The sequence below is a fragment of the Camelus bactrianus genome, chromosome 9, assembly GCF_048773025.1.
Source record: "Camelus bactrianus isolate YW-2024 breed Bactrian camel chromosome 9, ASM4877302v1, whole genome shotgun sequence".
NCBI lineage: Eukaryota > Metazoa > Chordata > Mammalia > Artiodactyla > Camelidae > Camelus > Camelus bactrianus.
The window spans coordinates 8,518,874-8,539,062 of NC_133547.1; the positions used below are offsets into that span (position 1 = coordinate 8,518,874).

Below are 20,189 nucleotides of genomic sequence, written 5' to 3' on the forward strand. Positions count from 1 at the left end.
GTGTGGTGTGTGCGTGCAGTTACATACGTGACTTGTACACAGGCACATTGGGAAGAAGACTAAATCACAGGGGTAGTAATAATAATGATAGCTTTGCTATATTGAACACTCATGAGCTTAGAGACCCCGTTAAATCCTTTCAGTGACCTTACAAACCAGGAAAAGTGATCTGCCTTTTGCAGAATCAGAAACCAAGGCTCCGAGCAATGGAGTCACTGGCCCAAGTAACCAAGTGGGAATTCCCAGGGCCCTCCATCAATGTGCAACTCTGCTCGACATGTCTGTTAGTCCTACCATGCGTCTGTTTCTGTCCAGTTCTCTGTCTGACTTGGACACAGCTTACTGCCCACATGTCAGGTGTCCTGCCCCAAAGATCTGTCCCCTCATTGCTCCTCTTCTTGATCTGGTGCAGGGGAGGGGAGACATAATCCTCATTTTCCAGGATACAAAACTAAGGCTCAGAGAGCCGTCACTGGCACAAAGCCACACAGCAAGGAAGCGGGTGAGCTGTGACTTAAACCCTGACTTTGGGGCCTGTGCTCTTAAATGCCATGCTTGGTGGGCATGCCACCCAGGGGACCCCTGTCCTGCCCCTCCTCTGCCCAGTGGCCTCAGTCCCTTCCCTTCCCCTTGTCCCACCCCTGCTGCCTCCGGATTTCCCCAGCTGGCCAGTCTCCCCAGTTGGCCGCACGCCCAGCCCTGGTCCAGCCCCTTGGCACTCTGCCCAGGTTGGGACGTGCAGCTGGAACCCTGCCACCCTTCCTCTGTGTTCCAGCAGAGAACAGGGGGCGGGAGCAGGCTGGGAGGCCCCAGGGTAAGGCCTAGGAATGGGGACTAGGGCCTGGTGCCCCCCTACCCAGGAGAGGGAGAGGCCCATCTCTTCCCCACCCAGAAGAACTTGCCATCAGAGAGCAAAGGCAGGGGGAAAATGGGGAGACCCTACCCACACATTCAGGGCTACTCCTGGCCCTCTCTTCTGACACTCAGATGGGTATTGGGGGTCTTGCAAAAAGCATAGAGGATCTGGGGGAGCCTTAGGTTGAATCTGTGCAGAGACTCCACTTGGATTGCCCCTATGTGGCCTGAGAGGCCAGAGGCAGGGTTTGGGTTTGAGAAGCGACTTGGGGTGGGGATCAGAGAGTCTCTCCACCCCGACTCTGCTCATTCCCAAGGACATAGTAATCCAGTGGGGCACCCATACCCAAAGTCCTATGTTCTCTGGGAACCCTCTGACCTAGGGGACACCCGGGAGCGAGTGCCCCTCAGGGACTTCCCAAGAAACATCCTTGCATGGGGTGGGATGGCAGTAAGCCCAAGCTGGAAAAAGGGAAGAAGGTAAAGGGGTATGGGGGGGCCCACTCACCATCACCCAGACCATCTTTGGCCCAAGTGTCATCTTAGGGGTGCAGGAGGGGATGGAGTATGGCCGGGATCCGGGTGCGAGTTATGAGTGGGTGGTACATGGCGCTCAGATGACACCACAGGAAAGGGCTGGCCTTGGATGGGGAGAGGGGAGCGCCCCAGCTCAGCCAAGTGGGGCCCCCACCCAGCCAGGAGGGGTGCTGGGAGGGGCTGAGCTAGGGCTGGCCTAGAAAGGGTGGGATGGAGTTCTCTGGCAGGCCCAGAGCCAGAGACTGGAATAGAACTGGGGGGGGGGGTTGGATGGGGAGGTGAAAAACATGGGGGTGTGGATGGATCCAATCAGACCTGCCAAGACAGGGAGGAGGGAAGGGGGTGAGGCTTTCTGGACTCCTCAGATTGGACAGGGGAAACCAAGGGCCTGGGACATTTTCCGGGGGTCCCATGAAAACATGGACAGATAGGACCCCCTGGCCGTGGACCCAGCGCACCAGTTCCCTGTGCTGCTTCAGCAGATCTGCACCTGCCGGGAAGGGAACACAGAAACCCACCCCCCTGCCCAGGATGACCCCAGCTGGGCACTGCGGCAGGGGGCGCTCCCATCACAGCCTGGACAGAATCAGGCACAGCACCCTCTGGGGTCTTCCCAAAATAAGGCTTGGGTGCCCCTTCCCACTGTCACAGGGACTGAGTTGGGGTGGGGAGTGGAGGAGTGAGATAAGAGGCTAGACTTTGGGAAGTGGGTCAGGTTGTTTTCCTGTTATTAAAAGGGTGACCCTACCTTTCAAGGCTACAAAAAGGCCCCTGGGGTGGGTCCTAGGTGGCTTCTGAAAGGTGGCCCCCTCTGCCTATTTCTAGGGAAACCAAGGTTTGGAAGACTGCTTCAGGGAGGGTCCAATTAAAGGGGATCTCTCTTCTCTTGAACTCAGCAGCTGACTCCCCGTTCCAAGGGACTCCCTATATCTGGGAAGGCTCCATTTGGGGGTACCCCATGTCTCCGGGGATCCCAGGGGTCTGGTGGCAAAGAACAAACTCAATTCTGGGGGCTCGAAGGCCAGAAGGGTCAAAATGTGGATGGAGAATGCATCCCGCAGAAGCCCGGGAACTGCTCAAACGCAACCCACCTCCAATTCCGTGGGGACTCCAAGTTTCACCCCCACCGAGGGGAAGCGAACCCAGAGCAGCAGGAACTTGGGGATCAGGGACCCCGAAGTCGCACCCGGCTAGAGGGGCGTGGCAGCTGGGGACCTGGGAAATGCCCCCATCCCTGCAGTTCCCCAGGGTAGAGGGTGCGGCGGGGATGTGTCTACAGCCGCGAGTCGGAGGGCGCCCTAGGCTTGAACCCGCGCCTTCCCCACCCGGCTCAGGGGTCGCTGGAAGAAGAGTCCCCAGATTCCCATCAGTTGTCCCCAAAGCCCAGTACCTTGCGCGCTGTAGCCCCAGCGCCATGGCTCCCCAGTCGCCGCTCTGGAGCCCTTCGAGGCCCCTAGCCCCCTCCCCTGCCCTGCGAGCCCCCTCCCCAGCTCCTCCCCGCGCCGCGCGGTTGGCTGCGCCTCGCCCGGCCCGCGGCTCTGGTTGGGCGACCGGCCTGTCACTTCCAAGAAAGAGGCGGGACCAGAGACGAAGACTTGGAACACCAGGAGAAGTGTGTGTGTGTGTGTGTGTGTGTGTGTGTGTGTGTGTGTGTGTGTGTGTGTGTGTGTGTGTGTGTGTGTGTGTGTGTGTGTGTGTGTGTTGCGGGGGTGGGCACCGTGGAATACACCCCCCCCAGCCACACCCCTTGCCGCTGACTTCTCAGCAGTGTGTGCCCACACTGTGCACGGTCGGCGGGCCGCGCCTTCTGGCCCAGTCTCTCTCGCCAAGTTCCGACCAGTACTCTTCTGAACCCACCGAGTTCACTCTGCTCCTTACTCCCCAGCCCCCACCCTCTAACTCCCACCCCTGGCTCACCCTTCCATTTCCTACCCTCGGGTGGGCCGCTCCGACCTCCAATCCCACCCCTCCAGTGGCTCAGCTCTGCCTCCTCCGTCTCCTCTCCCTTATCCCCCAAGCACCCCGCTTTTCCTCTCTACCCCCAACTCCCAGCTCTACCCAAGTCTACAATTCCCCCTCCTCCCCCATACGCCCACCGTTCCCTCCCAGTCCTCAGCCCCTCCCTTCCACTCTCAACCCTCCATCCAGTGCCCACCCACCCTGGCCCTACTCCTCCAGTCTGGCACCCTCTGTACCCCAGCCCCACCTCCTTGCCTCTCTAACTCCCTTTTCAGGTTCCCACTGTTGAGTGATTAACTATGCCAAGTAAATATGTATAACTCAATCACACCCACTTTTAAAAAGAGCAGAGAAATGGTATCTTTCTACCACAGAAGTAAAAAGCGAGAGGCACAAGGTCACCAAGGAGTGGCAAAAGTATTACACTTGGATAAGGAATGGGTGTGTGTGTGTGGTGGTGGTGGTGGTGGTGGCGGCGGCGGCGGTGGCGGCGGCTGCGGGGTGCTAATCCACAGCGGACCAATATTCAGGATGCAGCTTTGGGCAAGGAAGAGGACACTATAGCAGAAGTCTCTGGGTTTTGCCCACCCCAGACCTACTCAGTTTTCTTTTGGAATACCACATTATCTCCCCTCTTAGTTATTTAATTTGAATAGGGCTGGCCATAACCCTCCCCTCGCCATCCCCAGGGACTAGACCTAGCAGATTTATTCTATTTCCCTGATCACGGTGATTGACTCAGGGAAGGCATGTGACCTAACCTAGCCCAGTGAGAACCAACCCTGAGACATTTGCTGCAGCTATCAGGAAAGAGAATCTCTTTCTGCTGGAGTTACCAGGCTGGTGGGATGTGAGTCTGGAGCAGATGGGGCTCTGTTACCAAGAAAGGAGAATCTTTATGAGATGAAAGTCAATGCAGAGGAAAGCAGAAATGAAAGTTTGTGAAAGACAGTCTTGACACTAGCACTTAGGTGCCTGGATCCAGCCATACCTGAACTCCAGTTTAATATTGGTGGGGAGGGTATAGCTCAGTGGTAAAGTGAGTGTTAAGCATGCACAAGGTCCTGGATTCAGTCCTCAGTACCTCCATTAAAATAAATAAAAATCCAATTACCTCCCCCTCAAAACAAAAACAAACAAAAAAGTTAATCTTGGAACCATTATGGGGGTTTTGAGTTGTTGTTGTTGTTGCTACATATTGTTTTATTCATTTATGTTGTGCTCAGATACATTTGAGTTGATTTCAGCTGCTTAATCCCCAAAAGAATCTTGATAAACTGAGAGAATATCCCCCAAGCTTCAGTGTAGAGACATGTGAATGGGAGACTAAATTAGAAAGGTCTGCAAGGGAAGCAGTGTCCTATCCAAGAAAGCAGGGGCTATCCAAGCCATAGCAGATAGCCAATCTGAGGATTTACAGTGCCTGACGAAAACTGACACTTGTCTAAACAAACATTAAAACAGAAAAAAAAGCTTATGTCTATGGATGTACCAGGTATCTATGATCTAGGTTAGCAGTAAACTTTATTTGGTGGTTCTTGGTGGCAAAGGCAATACGGGTAATGTGTTTGTTGAAATGATTTCCAAGTTTTGCAAGAAGGAAATGTTCTTGTTTGTCTGGAGAGACAAGTGTTTTTCCTGGAGCTGAAGCTTAGGGGAAAACTTTTTATGATTAAAATGTAGAGGGATACGAGCCCCCAAGGATGGTGGGAGCTCTGTGGAGGCACCTCACCCAGCCTGTAGGGGTTGTCAAGGTTTCCTAAGGAGGAGACATCTGAATGGAGACTTGAAGGATGAATAGGAGTGAAAAAGGTAAAGAGAGCAGGAGAGAAAACTATTGTGGGCCGAATGAAGAGAATACAATGGCTTAGAGTTTGGTACCTTGAGATACCTGAGAAGTACCTGTGGCTGTAACATGTAGTCTAAAGAGAGGAGGTGGGAGGTGATGGTGGATGGTGCATGCAGGTGAGTTCAAGCCAAGGCTGAAAGCCACTAAAGAAGCCTGGGCAAGATCCTGGGAGCACCAAGGAGCCATGGCAGAGTTTTGAGCAGCACAGGAACACAACATGTGCCTTATAAAGATTCCTCTGGTTGCTATGTGGAGAGCGGATAACACAGGTGAGACTGGAGGTCAGAGAACAGGAAGGAGACTGGGGTGCAGACCCGGGTGTAAAAAAGACATGCCTGGGCCATGGAAGGGGCCATGGGGGCAAAGGAGAGGAGAACGATTGAAAAGGTATTGAGGTTCACCTGTATATCAACATCCTAATATATCAATATGGATAAACAAGCAGTGGTGCACCCATCAGTGAACACTACTCGGTAAGAAAAAAGAATGAACTATTGATGCACATACAACATGGATGAATCTCAGAATTATTATGTGGAATGAAGGAAGCCAGGCACAAAAGAGACTATGGTATGTGATTTCAGTTCTATGAAGTTCCCGAAGGGGCAAGGCTGATCTACGGTGGACAAAAAAAATCAGCACAGTGGTTCTTTATCTTGATAGAGTTTGGTTTACAGAGGTATATGCATTTGTCAAGGCTCAGTGAATGGTACTCTTAAGATTTGTGCATCTTTTTATATGTAAATTTTACCTAAAATAGGAAATATGAAGAGTAAACAAATATTGACAGACATACTGAGGGACTTAGGGGTTAGAGTACTGATGTCTGCAACTTTCACTGAAGCACATAAAAAATAAGCTGGAGTGATGGATGAATAGATAGAAATATGACAAATAGAGCAAAATGTTAATGGTAGCATCTAGGTAATAAGGGTCACTGTAAAATCTTTCAAATTTTCTATATGTTTTAAAATGCTCATAATGAAATGTTAAAAGAAGTAAGGAGGCAAGAGGGACGTGGTTTGGAGACTGATTATTTGGTTGTGGGGATGAGAGAGTTTTTAAAAACAGTATGCTCTGCCTTGGGCAGAGTCAGGGTCTTTTCCTTTTCTCCTTTTTCCTCTTCCCTGGATCTACTTATCCTACAAAACACCTACCCATTAACTCATTCACTCATTCATTCATTCAACTTATCTAACAAATATTCACAGAGTGATAAACATATGTGAGGCACTGTTGTAGACAATGGGGATACAGTGACCTGCCCTCATGGAATTTATACTCTAGTTGGGCAGAGAGACTACACACAAGAAGTGTAAGTGAAATACAGAGTACATTAGATTGTGATAAGTGCTATGGAGAGATGTAATCCAGAGAATGGAGATGGGTAGTAATATTTTTTGTTGGGGGTGAGGAGAAGCTGTAATTTTAAATGGTTTGGTCATAGAAGAGCTTAATGAAAAGGTAACATTTGAGCAAAGACTTGAAGGTGGGGGGGTGCTCTGTGGATTTCCGGGAGAAGAGCGTTCTAAGCTAAGAGAGCAGCAAGTGTAAATGTCCTGAGGTTGGATTTGCCTGGTAAGTTCAGGGATCAACAAAGAGCCAGTGTAGCTAGAGCAGAGGGATGGGTGGGGAGAGTGGAATATGAGGTCAGAGAGGTGATGAGAGGAGGAGGTGGACAATGGTGTGGAAAGATCATGTATGATGAGTTTTTTACGTTATGTGTGGACTTTGGCCTTCACTCTGAGGAAGATGGAAGCATGGAAGGCTTTTGAATAGGAAAGTGACATCTGAGTTATGTTTGAATGACGTCCTTTTTTCCCTCAGGTTGGAAAGGACTGGAAGCTCTCTAGTTTACAAAACAAACCACTTCGGCAAGATTTATTTTGCTCATGAGTCTGCAAACTGGGCAGGGCTCAGTGGGATCAGTTCATCTCTGCTCTACCTGGCATCAGCTGAGGCAGCTTAAAGGCAGTGGGCTGGAATGATCTGAAGCTTCCTCACTCACCTGCCTGGTGGTTGATGCTGCCTTTTGGCTAGGACCTCACCTGGGGGCTATGGCTGGAATGTCACATGTGACCTTTCCACATGGCTGCTTGGGCTTCCTCACATCACGGTGATCAGGTCCCAAGGGAGAGGGGGAGGGAGCAAAGAGACAGGCAGAATCTGTGTCTTCTTTAAGACCTAGCCTTGGAAGTCATGCAGCATCACTTCCTTCTCATTCTTTTTATTAAGGCAATCACAAAATCCTGCCCAGGGGAGGGAAATAGACTCCACTTCTTGATGGGAAAAGTCAAGCTTTCGCAGGGAAGAACATGTGGAACTGGAAATATTACTGTGTCCATTTTGGGGAAATACTGTGTCTTAGGCTTTGGGATACTGGAGAATAAATATTTGTTTTATTGACAGGGAAATAGGGTTCAGCAGCAAAACCCCAGATTTGCACCTACACCCAGTCTGACAGGCCAGGGTCTCTGGCCACTGTCTTCTGTACACCTGCTCAGACATTTTACTTGCTGATGTTCACCTCTGTGTGACTCACCGTCTTTACTGCCCAAGGCTGAGGGGAATTGCTCCTAACCTCTCTACAGCTACCTCTTATGATCAGATTTTATCTCTGCTCTTCCTTCCCCTTGAGACAGGAAGGAAGGGGGCAGGGCTCAGCCATTCAAGAAATAACACAGCAATTAACACCAAGGTGGCAGAAAATTCAACTCCCAACAGGATCTGAGGCCCAAGATGGCAGGAAATTTGACTTCCAGTAGACCCTGAGCTTCATTATATGCTCATTGTAATATATTAACATGGTAAATGGCACTGCCATGGGCACCATGACAGTTCCGAGGCTAACCATAAAAGATCAAAAACTGGGCAGTGGCCCAATTCCTGAGGATCCCAGCCCCTTCCCCAAAAGTAGTTGGAATAATCCTCCCACTTATTAGATATAAAATAACCCATAAAAACTAGCAACCCCCACACCTCATGGCCGCTCTCCCTTCTGAGTGAGACAGACCACACTCTGTCTATGGAGTGTGTATCTCTCTGAATAAATCTGCCTTTACTCAACTGTGGCTTGCTCTTGAATTCTCTCCTGCACAAAGCCAGGGACCCACACTTGGCCGGGTACATCCTGGGGACTCAACCAAGACCTGGGACACGGCCATCCTCTTGCCCCACGTTCATTTTCCTGTATCACCCTGACTGCTGACTTCTAATAATATGGGTTTATAAAGGCCAGCTGGCATTCCTGGAACAGTACCAGGGGCAGAAAATCCCCCCAAAAGCAAGTCAAGGCCAACCTGGAATCAGATGATGGAAGTAAATGGGATAAGTCCTAAGCATTATACACAGGCCCCGTGCCAAGTGCTGCTCCTGCTCTTACTGGTTATGATCCACGGTCCTAGAGCTAGCCTGCCTGGATTCAAATCTTGGATCCATCAGTTGCCTGCTGTGTGACCTTGGGCATGTTACAGAGAGTCATTTCTCAGAAATGCATTTAATAAAAAATAATGTCCCCTGTGGCAGACTGGATTATCGTTTCTAAATCTCCACTCCCTTCTTGGTATAGAATTGTCCATCTATAACTTTACCAATGACTTTGGACGCCCTCCTGAGTAAGTCAAATAAATTCTCTGGACTATTGATGTTGGGCTTGGTCACATGACTTCCTTTAGCCAGTGAGATGGGAAAGACTCCATTGTCATCTCATGATGTTGTGCAACCACCACTTGTCTCTAGTTCCAAACATTTTTTTTTTAAAGTTCCAAACATTTTTATCACCCCAAAAGAAAACCCCAGTCATCCCCCATCTCCACTCCCTCCAGCCTCTGGCAACCACCCACCTACTTTTTGTCTTTGTGTATTGACCGATTTTAGATATTTCATATAAATAAAATCATACAATATGTGGCCTTCTGTGTTTGGCTCTTTCATTTAGCCTAATGTTTCCAAGATTTATCCATGTTGTAGCAGGGATCAATACTTCATTTCTTTCTATAGCTGAATATTGTTCCATTGTATGGCTAGCCCACGTTTTATTTCTTCATTCATCAGTTGACAGACATTTGGGTTATTGCTACCTTTTGATTATTGTGAATGATGCTGCTATGAACATTTGGGTCCAAGTATTTGTTTGATGACCTGTTTTCAGCTCTTTTGGGTTTATGCCTAGGAGTGGGATTGCTGGATTGTATGGTAATTCTGTTTAACTTTTTGAGAACTATCAATCTGTTTTCCACAGGAGCTGAATGATTTGATATTACCACTAGCAATGAACAAGGATTCAAGTATCTCTACATCCTCATTACACAAGGGCTATGGATCCATGATGATGAGGGAGGATGAAGGGCTCCCCCACCCCAATTCTTCTTCCCTAGAGTTAAGTGTCCACAACCCACTACCATGCCCCCCACTTCACAGAGCCAGGAGTTACCACTTCATACAGAATTTCTGAGACTCATTGGTCTGATTTTTTTTAAATGGGGGACTGAACCCAGGACCTCATGCATGCTAAACATACTCTCTACCACTGAGCTATACCCCCTACTCCCTGCTCATTGAGATTAAAGTGTCTCTACCTCTACTCCTTCTAGCTCGCTGAGCGCCTGCACTGGAAGGATAGCGGTGTCAGACATTGGGGGAGGGGATCGTCCCATCACAAACAGGACAGGCCAATGGCTAAGCTAACTCTCTCATGTTAGAGGTTGGGAGACTTGGGTCAAATCCAGGCTCTGCCACTTACAGGTTGTATGACTTTGGGAAAGTTACACAGTGTCTCAATGACTCAGTTTCCTCAACTATACAGTGAGGTCGTACTAATCCCTACCTCATAGAGACTGTGGCATGTATTTAATTAGATCAGGCATGTGAGTCCTTAACACAGTACCTGGCAACTGCCAAGTTTTTTTTTTTTTTCATCTACATGAGGTGTTTTATTTTATTGAACTACTGATTTCATTCATTCACTTGCTCACTCATTCAAGCATTTATGATGCATGCTTGTTGATGTTGGCCCATGGATGCACGTTGATGCGCACACGTGTGGCTATAGATGCCCCAAGCACATCTATGGTCACACGCACGTAACTGTCTCTTACATGCCGCGGTTCCCTGTGTAGACGCTGATCTATCTGTTGGTGTTGATGCAGGTAACTGCCCCGCAGCGGTGTGATATTCCCGCCCAAGTCCCCTGCTGGGGAGCTGAGCGCCCTGGCGCCCCCTGCAGGAGAATCTCTCTCTTCACTCTGGGAGGTCAGGAGGCCTCTCCCAGCGCCCTGTGTCCCCCACCTCGCGTGCACATCCCTCTTTCAAGGGCCCAGTGAGCAAGTCTTAGTAGCCGTGGCCGTCCCAGGAGATGTAAGTAAATCTCTAGGGGTTCTGGCATTTGCTGGCCTGGGCTAAGGAATCCAGGTTCTTGCGATGCACAGCGCATCCCAGACCAGGAGGGGTTGCCTGGGTTCCTGCAGGTACAGGAAGAATCTGCTAACAATCAGCTTAGGTTACAGCCGCTCCCATTTTACATATAAAATGCGCAAGAATTTTGCACCATTTTAATATACTCTGAATTGTCCGGGAAAGCAACAACATGTGAATGAAGGGAAGATTCTGTTTTGGGCAGAAGGCTGTATTAGGAGTGTGCGCCACGTCAGAGAATTATATTACTAACATTTCCCCTCTTTATGGTATTTGAATCCCAGACAATCCAGCCAGTTACTCTATTTTGGCTTCTCTCTTAATAGATATATGAATGTTCGTATTTAGCCCTTATTTCAAAATGTCAGCTATAAAGAAGACAATTGACTGTATCTTGTCTTATTCACCTTAAATCTAAACTTATAATTCATCAAAAGTAGGAATATCTGGCCCTAGAATGTCTGTGAACATTGACCCTACTGGAACGCTTCATATCTGTCATAAACTACAGGCTTACCCTCAGTCAGCCACAATCCCAAGATCCAAATAGCTCTGAAAAGGAGAGATTGTGATCCAACCTTCTTGACGGCAAAACCTGACCTGACACAGGCTATTTTAGTCATCTGTATTTATCCCACTGTGGTGCGAACAGCCCACATTGCACTGCGGAGATACTTATCTATTGGATTCCAGGAGCCACCCTGAACCCAGCTGGGCTGACATCATATATGCCGTATATACATGCCACCTTTCTGAAATCCAGACGCCTCCTTAATTCTTAAACACACGTCTAGTAAAGGACAGTAGAGTGTATCTTTCTTTTGTTTCTTTTCTGAACTACAAAGAATGTATTGTAATAATTTTAAATTAGAGATTATATGTACAGATATGTTACGCTGTGCATGAATTTCATTTCCTGGTAATAAAAGGAATATTATAAAAATCTATTTTTTAGAGGGGGTACTTTAAATTTAGATTTGAGAACCGAAAATCTAATCCAGTGATTCCCAGAGTATGGTCTGCTGAACCCCTACCCCTGGGGGGTCTCTGAGATCCTTCCATGAGCTCCACAAGGTCAAAACTATTCTCACAAGAATACTAAGATGTTACTGGCCTTACTCTTCTTCCTACCTTAAGGTGAAGTTTTCCAGAGGCTATGAGATATGTGATGATGTCATTGCTCTGATATTAACATGTAATAGATTTCTACTTTTCAATGAATAAATATATCTTTAAAACTTATCAGTTTAAATTTATGTAAGGTAAATATGAATAGCTATCCTGTGGTGTGCTGTGCCAGCCCTTACTGGCTTGGGAGAATGAATTGTTAAATTTTCAGGATCATGTGTGCCAGTTGTTAAAACTTTGGTACTGTGAAATGGGCTATAGTGGAGTATTTATTTACACCATGGGAACATTGAGGGCTTTTTTTCAGAGAGCTGGTTGACAAGTACACCATATTGTATATAACCCACACAAACAAAAACTCTTTGGGGGCCCTCAATAATTTTTAAGAGTATAAAGGAGTTCTGAGCCTATAATGAAAAAGACTATTAAAAAGAATATATATATATATATATATATGGCCGAATTACTATTCTGTACACCAGAAATTAACACACAGCATTGTAAATTGACTATACTTCAATTAAAAAAAAAAAAAAAAAGGAGTTCTGAGACCAAAACATGCAAGAACCAGTGGTCTACATGAACTAAAAAGCCATCAAGCCCTAATCTAAACCTGACACGCCCCCTTCTGGATGTGATGATACATGCACTCAAACATACATACCTAAAAAGTGTGTGTGTGTGTGTGTGGCTGTGAAGAAATGGCAACACATAGTTAAAGGTCACATTGATTACATATTTTTAGTCTCTTGATTTTACATAATAAAAACACTTTAAATTCAGTGAAAGATTATGTGCCAAGGAATGTAACGAGATTTCACATCATATAATTTAATCCTCACATATATCCCATGAGATAAATATCATTACCTCGCTTTTGTTTCCAGAGCCATTGAGAGTAAGTGGCCAACATAATGACTCATCACTTCACCTTTGAATATTTTCGGTGTAATTGCTGCAAACAAGGGCCCCTTTCCTACATAACTAAATTCAATATCAGGAAATTAACATGACACATAACTATCACCTAAACCTCAGACTGCATTCAGGTTTTGCCAATTGTCCTGATAGCTTTCTTTATAACAAAAGGGCCCAAGTCAGAACCACACACTACATTTAATTATCATGTCTTATTTGACTTTCATGGCCTTCACCCTTTTGAAGCTTACAGGCCAATTATTTTGTAGAACATCCCTCAATTTGGGTTTGTCTGATGTTTTCTCAGCATTCACTCCAGGATATGTGTCTCTGGTAGGAATGCCACAGAAGTGATTCGGTCTTCTCACTGCAATCTTTCTAGTGATACATGGTTATAATTTGTCTCATTATCCATGAAATTAACTTTGATCACTTGAAGAAGATGTTGTCTACCAGGTGTCTCCTCTGTTAAGTGACTCTTTTTCTCTTTGTAAAGTATTTGATGGGGATAAACTTTGACAGTATTTAAATATCTCTTTCTAAAGACTTAAATATAAGGCAAGACATGATAAATTTCCTAGAAGAAATCATAGGCAAAACATTCTCTGACATAAATCTTAGCGATGTTCTCCTAGGGCAATCTACCCAGGCAATAGAAATAAGAACAAAAATAAACAAATGGGACCTAATTAAACTTATACACTTTTGCACAGCAAAGGAAACCATAAGCAAAACAAAACGACAACCTATGAGAATGGGAGAAAATATTTGCAAATGTTGCGACTGACAAAGGCTTAATTTCCACAATATATAAACAGCTCATACAACTTAATAACAAAAAAACAAACAACCCAATCCAAAAATGGGCAGAGAACCTAAACAAACAATTCTCCAATGAAGATATACAAATGGCTAATAGGCACATGAAAAAATGCTCAATATCACTAATTATCAGAGAAATGCAAATCAAAACTACAATGAAGTATCACTTCACACCAATCAGAATGACCATCATTCAAAATTCCATAAATGATAAATGCTGGAGAGGGTGTGGAGAAAAGGGAACCTTCCTACACTGTTGGTGGGAATGCAGTTTGGTGCGGCCATTATGGGAAACAGTATGGAGATTCCTCAAAAGACTGAAAATAGATCTACCATATGATCCAGCAATCCCACTTCTGGGTATATATCCAGAGGGAACTCAAATTCGAAAAGATATATGTACCCCAATGTTCATAGCAGCACTGTATACAATACCCAAGACATGGAAGCAACCTAAATGTCCATTGAGAGATGACTGGATAAAGAAGATGTGGTATATTTATACAATGGAATACTACTCAGCCATAAAAAAGAACACAATAATGCCATTTGTAGCAACATGGATGGATCTGGAGGTCGTCATTCTAAGTGAAGTTAAGCCAGAAAGAGAACGAAAAATACCATATGATATCACTCATACGTGGAATCTAAAAAAAGAGAAAAAAGGAAAAAAAGGACACTATGAACTCATCTACAAGACAGAAACAGACTCACAGACTTAGTAAACAATCTTATGGTTACCAGAGAAAGGGGGTGGGAAGGGATAAATTAGGGAGTTTGATATTTACAAATGTTAGCCACTATATATAAAGATAGATTTTTAAAAAAGCTTCTTCTGTATAGCACAGGAACAATGTTTGATATCTTGTAATAACATTTAATGAAAAAGAATACGAAAATGAATATATGTATGTATATGCATGACTGAGACATTATGCTGTTCACCAGAGATTGACACATTGTAATTGACTGTACTTCAATTTAAAAATAAATAATTATTTAAAAAAATTTTTTTTAATTTAAATAAAATAAATAAATAAACACCTCTTTCCTCATCAAACTTTCACCCTCTAATTATAGTGTCCATTGATGTTTCTGGGCTGAATTATTACTATGAAAGCTGCCAAATAAAGATTTTCTAATTCTGTCTTCCCTTCTATATTTATTAGTTGTCCTTCCACTGTAAAAATATTTCCCTTTTATGTTTTAATTAATTAATACATACCATTATGGACTACTGGATTCTTATTTTATTCATTGGGTTATCCTCTATTAATATCATTATTTTGATTCTCAAATCATCCAAGATTTGGTGAGTGGGAGCCCCTTCCAGCTGGCTCTTGTCCTTTTTTTTAAAAAAATAGGTTTTATTTTTCAGAGTAGTTTTACATTCACTGTAAACTTGAATGGAAAGTACATTCCCATTCAAAGCAGTCCCATATGTCTCCTGCCCGCCCCCCTAGAAAGCTTCCCCCAGCCCCCGGCAACCTCCCCTCCAGAGTGGTACATTTGTTATAATCCATGAACATAAAATGACACATGATTATCACCTAAAGTCCACAGTTTACATTAGGGTTCACTCTTACTGTTGAACACTCTGCAAGACAATATGCTGTTTCAGGATCTAGAATCACATCTACTTGAAACTGCTTCATAATTTTGTTTAGGCCAGAATACTGTGGAGGAAGACGGCAACCATATTCCTTCAGTTGGAATGAAAAGGTCCAGGAGACTCTATGGTTTTACAATTGTGGTGGATACTTTTAAAATCTGTCAGCAAGTCCAGTTCTAACTCCGTATATATACTCCTTACCTCCTTTAACAGATACATTAATGTGGAAACATGATCTGAAAATTTTGTTAGATTTTCATTTAGTTTTGCTAAAATATCCATTTCTTCATCTTGTAGTTGCCGAAGAATACACTTTTGCTCATTTTGGAGAAAAAACACAAGTTACTCAAATTCAACATTTATTTCTTCTCTTCTATAGTCTACCTTCTTCTTCAGTTCCAATGATCTCCTGGTTTGCATAGTTATCACTTTTTCAGCTTGTTCCACTCTCTCTTTCCAAAGTTCAGTGCAAAGCTCCAACCTTTTCCTATGACAGGGAGCAGCTTTTTCTATGGGCCAAATGTAGTGATTCCAGTGATCAGTGGAGAAACTGCACTATGGAAAACTGGAAAACCTCTCCATCCTTCTGACAGAAAAAAAAAATCAAAGCCTGATTGTGCTTTTCACACATAAGCTTCTCTTCCTGCCTCTTCCTTTTGCTTTTCTCATCTGGAGTAGCTAGCAATTTCAAATTGCCCAGCTGGAGATTGCACATGAATTTCTTTTCTGGACAGCAAAATCTGCAAAAAAGGCAGGGGAAAGTGTCATTTAGATCCTTCCAGGACATATCGATACAGGATCGACAGAAGTTATGCCCACAGATGATAGTCACTGGGTCTTCCAGGTAGTCCAGCCAGATGGGACAGCTCGCCCCTGCTTGGAGGTCTACCAGGGCTGTCACAAACTCCACTGAACCACGAACAAAAGTGGTAAGGTAATGAGTCCTTTAGCAAGACCTAGGTCTCTGGTGCTCAAGACTCAGTGAGCAGTGGGTATCTTCCCCCAGACCTTGCAAATGGACCAACTTTCAGTTTCACTGGCTTGGCATGTTGATGGCAGCCTCTACAGACTAGTCCTCTCGCCCTGAGTTCCAGAGTCTGTTGCCAAAGCGCACAGGCTGCAGTCTACTGCCTACTGGAACACAGTAGCTGGGCTGCTCCTCTGCTCACTCATGTGAAGTCAAGTTCAACGGCTTTCTTGTTTAAGAAAATACTCTTAGGTCCAAGACAAGGATTCCTTCCATATAGCACAAGGAGCTACATTCAATAACTTGTAATAACTTACAGGTCTTGGTAAAAGACCTGTTTCTGAGTCACATGGCCAGTTTCTGAGTCAGTCGGTCTTTTACATTTCTAAGACATTCCCAGAGGATGCTACGGGCCTGGGGCCATGCTCTGTGAGCCACTGGAGAACACGGCTCAGTCCTCTCAGACAGGCGACCCAGAATTACTCTTGTATTTGGGTATTTCTCTCTTGGATATAGTGGATAGTTCCCACTTGTATCTTTGAATTAAATAAATTTAAAATGTGCAGTTCAGAGGTGTTGTTATGGGACATTCCTGGGGTCCCAGCTTAGAGCCAGTACAGGAAGTCTTCCCCTGAGAGGCAGTCATCACCCTGTATAACCCTCCTTATCCTTATAGTAGTTTGAGGTGTTTCTTTTTGTTGGAGTTCTTGCTGCTGCAGCAGTGCACTTGAAGCAGGGGTGGTATCTGGACCATCCAGGTATTGGCACCCAGGGCCCCGTTGCCTGCAAGCCTGAAGTATGCAGGTGGTGCAAAGAGCACTCTTCCCCCAGGCAATCAAATACTGGAGAGCGGCTCTCTGGCACTGGGGAGTCCCAGCCCCTCCTCCTCAGTGGCATCTGCATACCTGACATTCTTCCTCAAAAACAAATTCCCACAGGTTGCTGCCTGTTCACTGGGAGAGGCTGCCTGAGGCCAGATGATTATAACACCCTGATGACATCAAGAGAAAGATTCAGCCTATTTAGCTCTTGGTGCAAAGGGGAAGCCCAATAAAGTAGGAAATGCCAAAGTTCTCTTGTGTTTCACATTCCAGAACCACAGATGTCCCAGAACCAGCCAGCAGACGTCGGAATATCCTACCTGGGGCTTGTCTGGGGTACCTGAGATTGGAATCTGCTCGCCCTTTCTGGAGGAGCTGGGAACAGACTGAGGAAGAGCTCTGCCTGGGAGTTGGGTGCCAGGGTCCCGTTCAGAATTTACCTGTAACTTGCAGCAGGACCTGGTGCCTGGGCCTCCCCTACATGGAGGGAACCGGGGGGAGACAGTACAACTGACAGGGTTTCCAGTCTAGTCTTATTTCTGTGAGGCACTGAGCATTGTCTGTACGGAAGGGGGAGGGGCAGGCAGAATCTCCAATACCTGGGGTCCTGGCAGCCCTGGTGGCTGTCCTCACAGAGCTTTAGATCCAGAGAAGGTGGCAGACTCATCCCCAGACAGTGAAAACCCAGAGTGTGCAGGGCTGGGAAGGAGAATATGGAGAAATCTCATTTGGAGCTTGTTTGCTTAGGTTTTCAGTGCCCGTGTTGACTGCTGTGCTGTCCCCTCACTCCCCACCCCCATCCCGGGAATTCTGATGGACATCAGGCGTGACACTTCCTTCTTGACTTTCCTACTAAAATGACACTACTATCAACCTTAGATTAAATAAACCCCTCATCAGAAAGATTAGAAGGAAAGATGATGTAACAACTCAGATTAGATGAAATGGACAAATTCCCAGAAACACACCAAATACCAAAACAGACTGAAGAAGAAATAGAAAATCTGAATAGATCTTTAACACATAAAAAGATAAAATCACGAATCAGTAACCCCCCAACAAAGAATTGCCCAGAACCAGATGGCTTCATGAGCCAATGTCATTAAATATGTAAAGAATGATGACCACTAATCTCTTCAAACTCTTCCAAAAATAGGAGGGAACACTTCCTAACTCACCCTACTAGGCCATTAGTCCCCTGACGCCAAAGCCAGACAAAACATCATAAGAGGAGAAAAGTACAGATCGACAGACTTGAGACTATAGAGGCAAAAATCCTCAGCAAATATACTAGTAAGCCACTATGATGAACAATCCACGGAGGGGAGGGTATAGCTTGGTGGTAGAGTGCGTGCTTTGCATGCACAAGATCCTGGGTTCAATCCCCAGTACCTCCATTAAATAAATAAATAAACTTAATTACCTCCACCCCCCCCAAAAAAAATAATCCAGAGAGATATTAGAAAAACATTTCCTTTACATCAAAGAGAGCAAAGTACTTAAGAATAAATTTAACAGAAGGTCCAAGACTTGGGCACTGAAAAGTAGAAAATATTGCTGAAGGAAATTAAACAAGACCTAAATAAATGGGAAGACATTTGTTTGTGCATTGGAAGACAATATTTTTAGGATGGCAATACTCCCCAAAGCAATCTACAGTTTCAATGTAATTCCTTTCGAAATCCAAGCAGGCTTTTTTTTTCCTTCTTTCAGAAATGTAAAAGCTTATTCTAAATTCATGTGGAATTGCTAAGGATCTTGAATAGCTAAACTAACCTTGAAAGGAAGAACAAGTTTGAAGAGTCACACTTGCTAATTTCAAAGTTGCTACAAATCTACAGTAATCAAAACAATGTGGTTCTGGCATAAGGGTAGACATAATAATCCATAAAATGGAATTGAGAGCCCAGAAATAGTCCCTAATATCTATAAGCAATTAATTTTTAATAGAGTTATCTTTAATTTAATAAAGACAGAGAGACCATTCATCGTGCAAAGACTGATCTTCACCATGTGGCGATGATTGAAATGGATATCCAAGGCATAAAGATGAAGGTGAACCTCTACCTCACATAATACACAAAAATGAACTCAAAGTGGATGAAAAGCCTAAACACAAGAGTTAAAACTATAAGTCTTAGGAGAAAACATAGAGCTAAATGTTCATGACCTTGGATTTGGCATGGTTTCTTAAATATGACACCAAAGACACTGAGGCCAAAACAAAACAAAACAAAGAAACACCAACCCAGGATACATTGGACTTTATCAAATTTTAAAACTTCGTGTATCAAAGGATACAATTAATAAAGTGATGGGGGAAGGTATAGCTCAGTGGTAGAGCGCATACTTAGCATGTACAAGGTCCTGGGTTCAATCCCCAGTACCTCCATTTTAAAAAATTAATTAAAAAATGAAAGAAATAAAGTGAAAGACAACCCAGAAGACATTGCAAATCATATATCGAATATGGATATAGTATCCAGAATATATAGAGTTCAATAACCCAGATGAAACAACCGTTTTTAAACCGGCCAAGGACTTTAACAGACATTTCTCCATCGTTATCCTTAGAGAAGTGTAAATCGAAACCACTAGGAATCACCGCTTCACACCACTGGAATAGTGAAAAGATTTTTAAGCAATCAAAAAACAAAACAAAACAAAACAAAACAAAACCAAGAGTTAGGACATGGAGAAATTGCAACTCTTGTTCATTCTTGGTGGGAATAAACTGATGCAGCCACTGTGAATACTAGTTTGTCTGTCCCTTAATAAATTAAACAGAATTATCACGTGAACAAGCAATTCACTTATGGGTTGTAAAGAGGTGTTCAAACAAAAGCTTGTACACAAATATTCATATTAGTATTGGTTGTAATAGCCAAAAGGCGGGAACTTCCCTAGTGTCCTGAAATTGATGAATGGATAAACAACACGTGGCATATCCATATAATGCAATATTATTTGTCATACAAAGAATAAAGTACTGATACATGCTATACCATGGATAAACCTTGAAAATATTTTGCCTAGTGAAAGAAGTCAGACAGAAAACACCACATATTATATCATTCTAACTATTTAAAAAATACAAAGCAGTTATATGCATTGAGACAGAAAGTTGATTAGTGGTTCCCAGGAAATGGGAGGAGAGTGGAAAGGCAGTGATTGCTAAATCGGTATGGGGTTTTCTTTCGAGGTGATAAAAATATTCTGGAACTAGATAGTGGTGATGGTTGCACAACAGCGTGAATGTACAAAATTCCAATGAATTATATAATTTTTAGTGGTTAAAATCTTAAATTT

The 20,189-nt window shown here is 44.5% G+C and overlaps 1 protein-coding gene, 1 non-coding gene and 1 pseudogene across 4 annotated transcripts in view; 1 reads left to right on the plus strand and 2 right to left on the minus strand.

Annotated features, from left to right (window-relative positions):
- Window positions 1-2,898, minus strand: part of HIF3A (hypoxia inducible factor 3 subunit alpha) — a 30,221-nt gene extending 27,323 nt beyond the window's left edge. For 2 of the 3 annotated variants that reach the window (XM_074369380.1, XM_010946843.3), the window contains exon 1: window positions 2,783-2,898. Coding sequence is in view for 1 of the 3 variants with exons in the window: in XM_010946843.3 (XP_010945145.3) it covers window positions 2,783-2,808 (26 nt within the window). In the remaining 2 variants the exon portion in view is untranslated. Of the gene's footprint in view, window positions 1-1,363; window positions 1,552-2,782 lie in introns of those variants that run through there. The other variant, XM_074369381.1, reaches the window with a different exon arrangement.
- A 12,095-nt stretch (window positions 2,899-14,993) lies between these two features.
- On the minus strand, window positions 14,994-15,879 carry LOC105062727 (tripartite motif-containing protein 60-like; annotated as a pseudogene).
- Window positions 15,880-18,204: 2,325 nt separating this feature from the next.
- TRNAA-UGC (transfer RNA alanine (anticodon UGC)) lies at window positions 18,205-18,277 on the plus strand. Its single transcript has one exon. It is a non-coding gene; the product is annotated as a tRNA-Ala (tRNA).
- The last annotated feature ends 1,912 nt before the right edge of the window (window positions 18,278-20,189 follow it).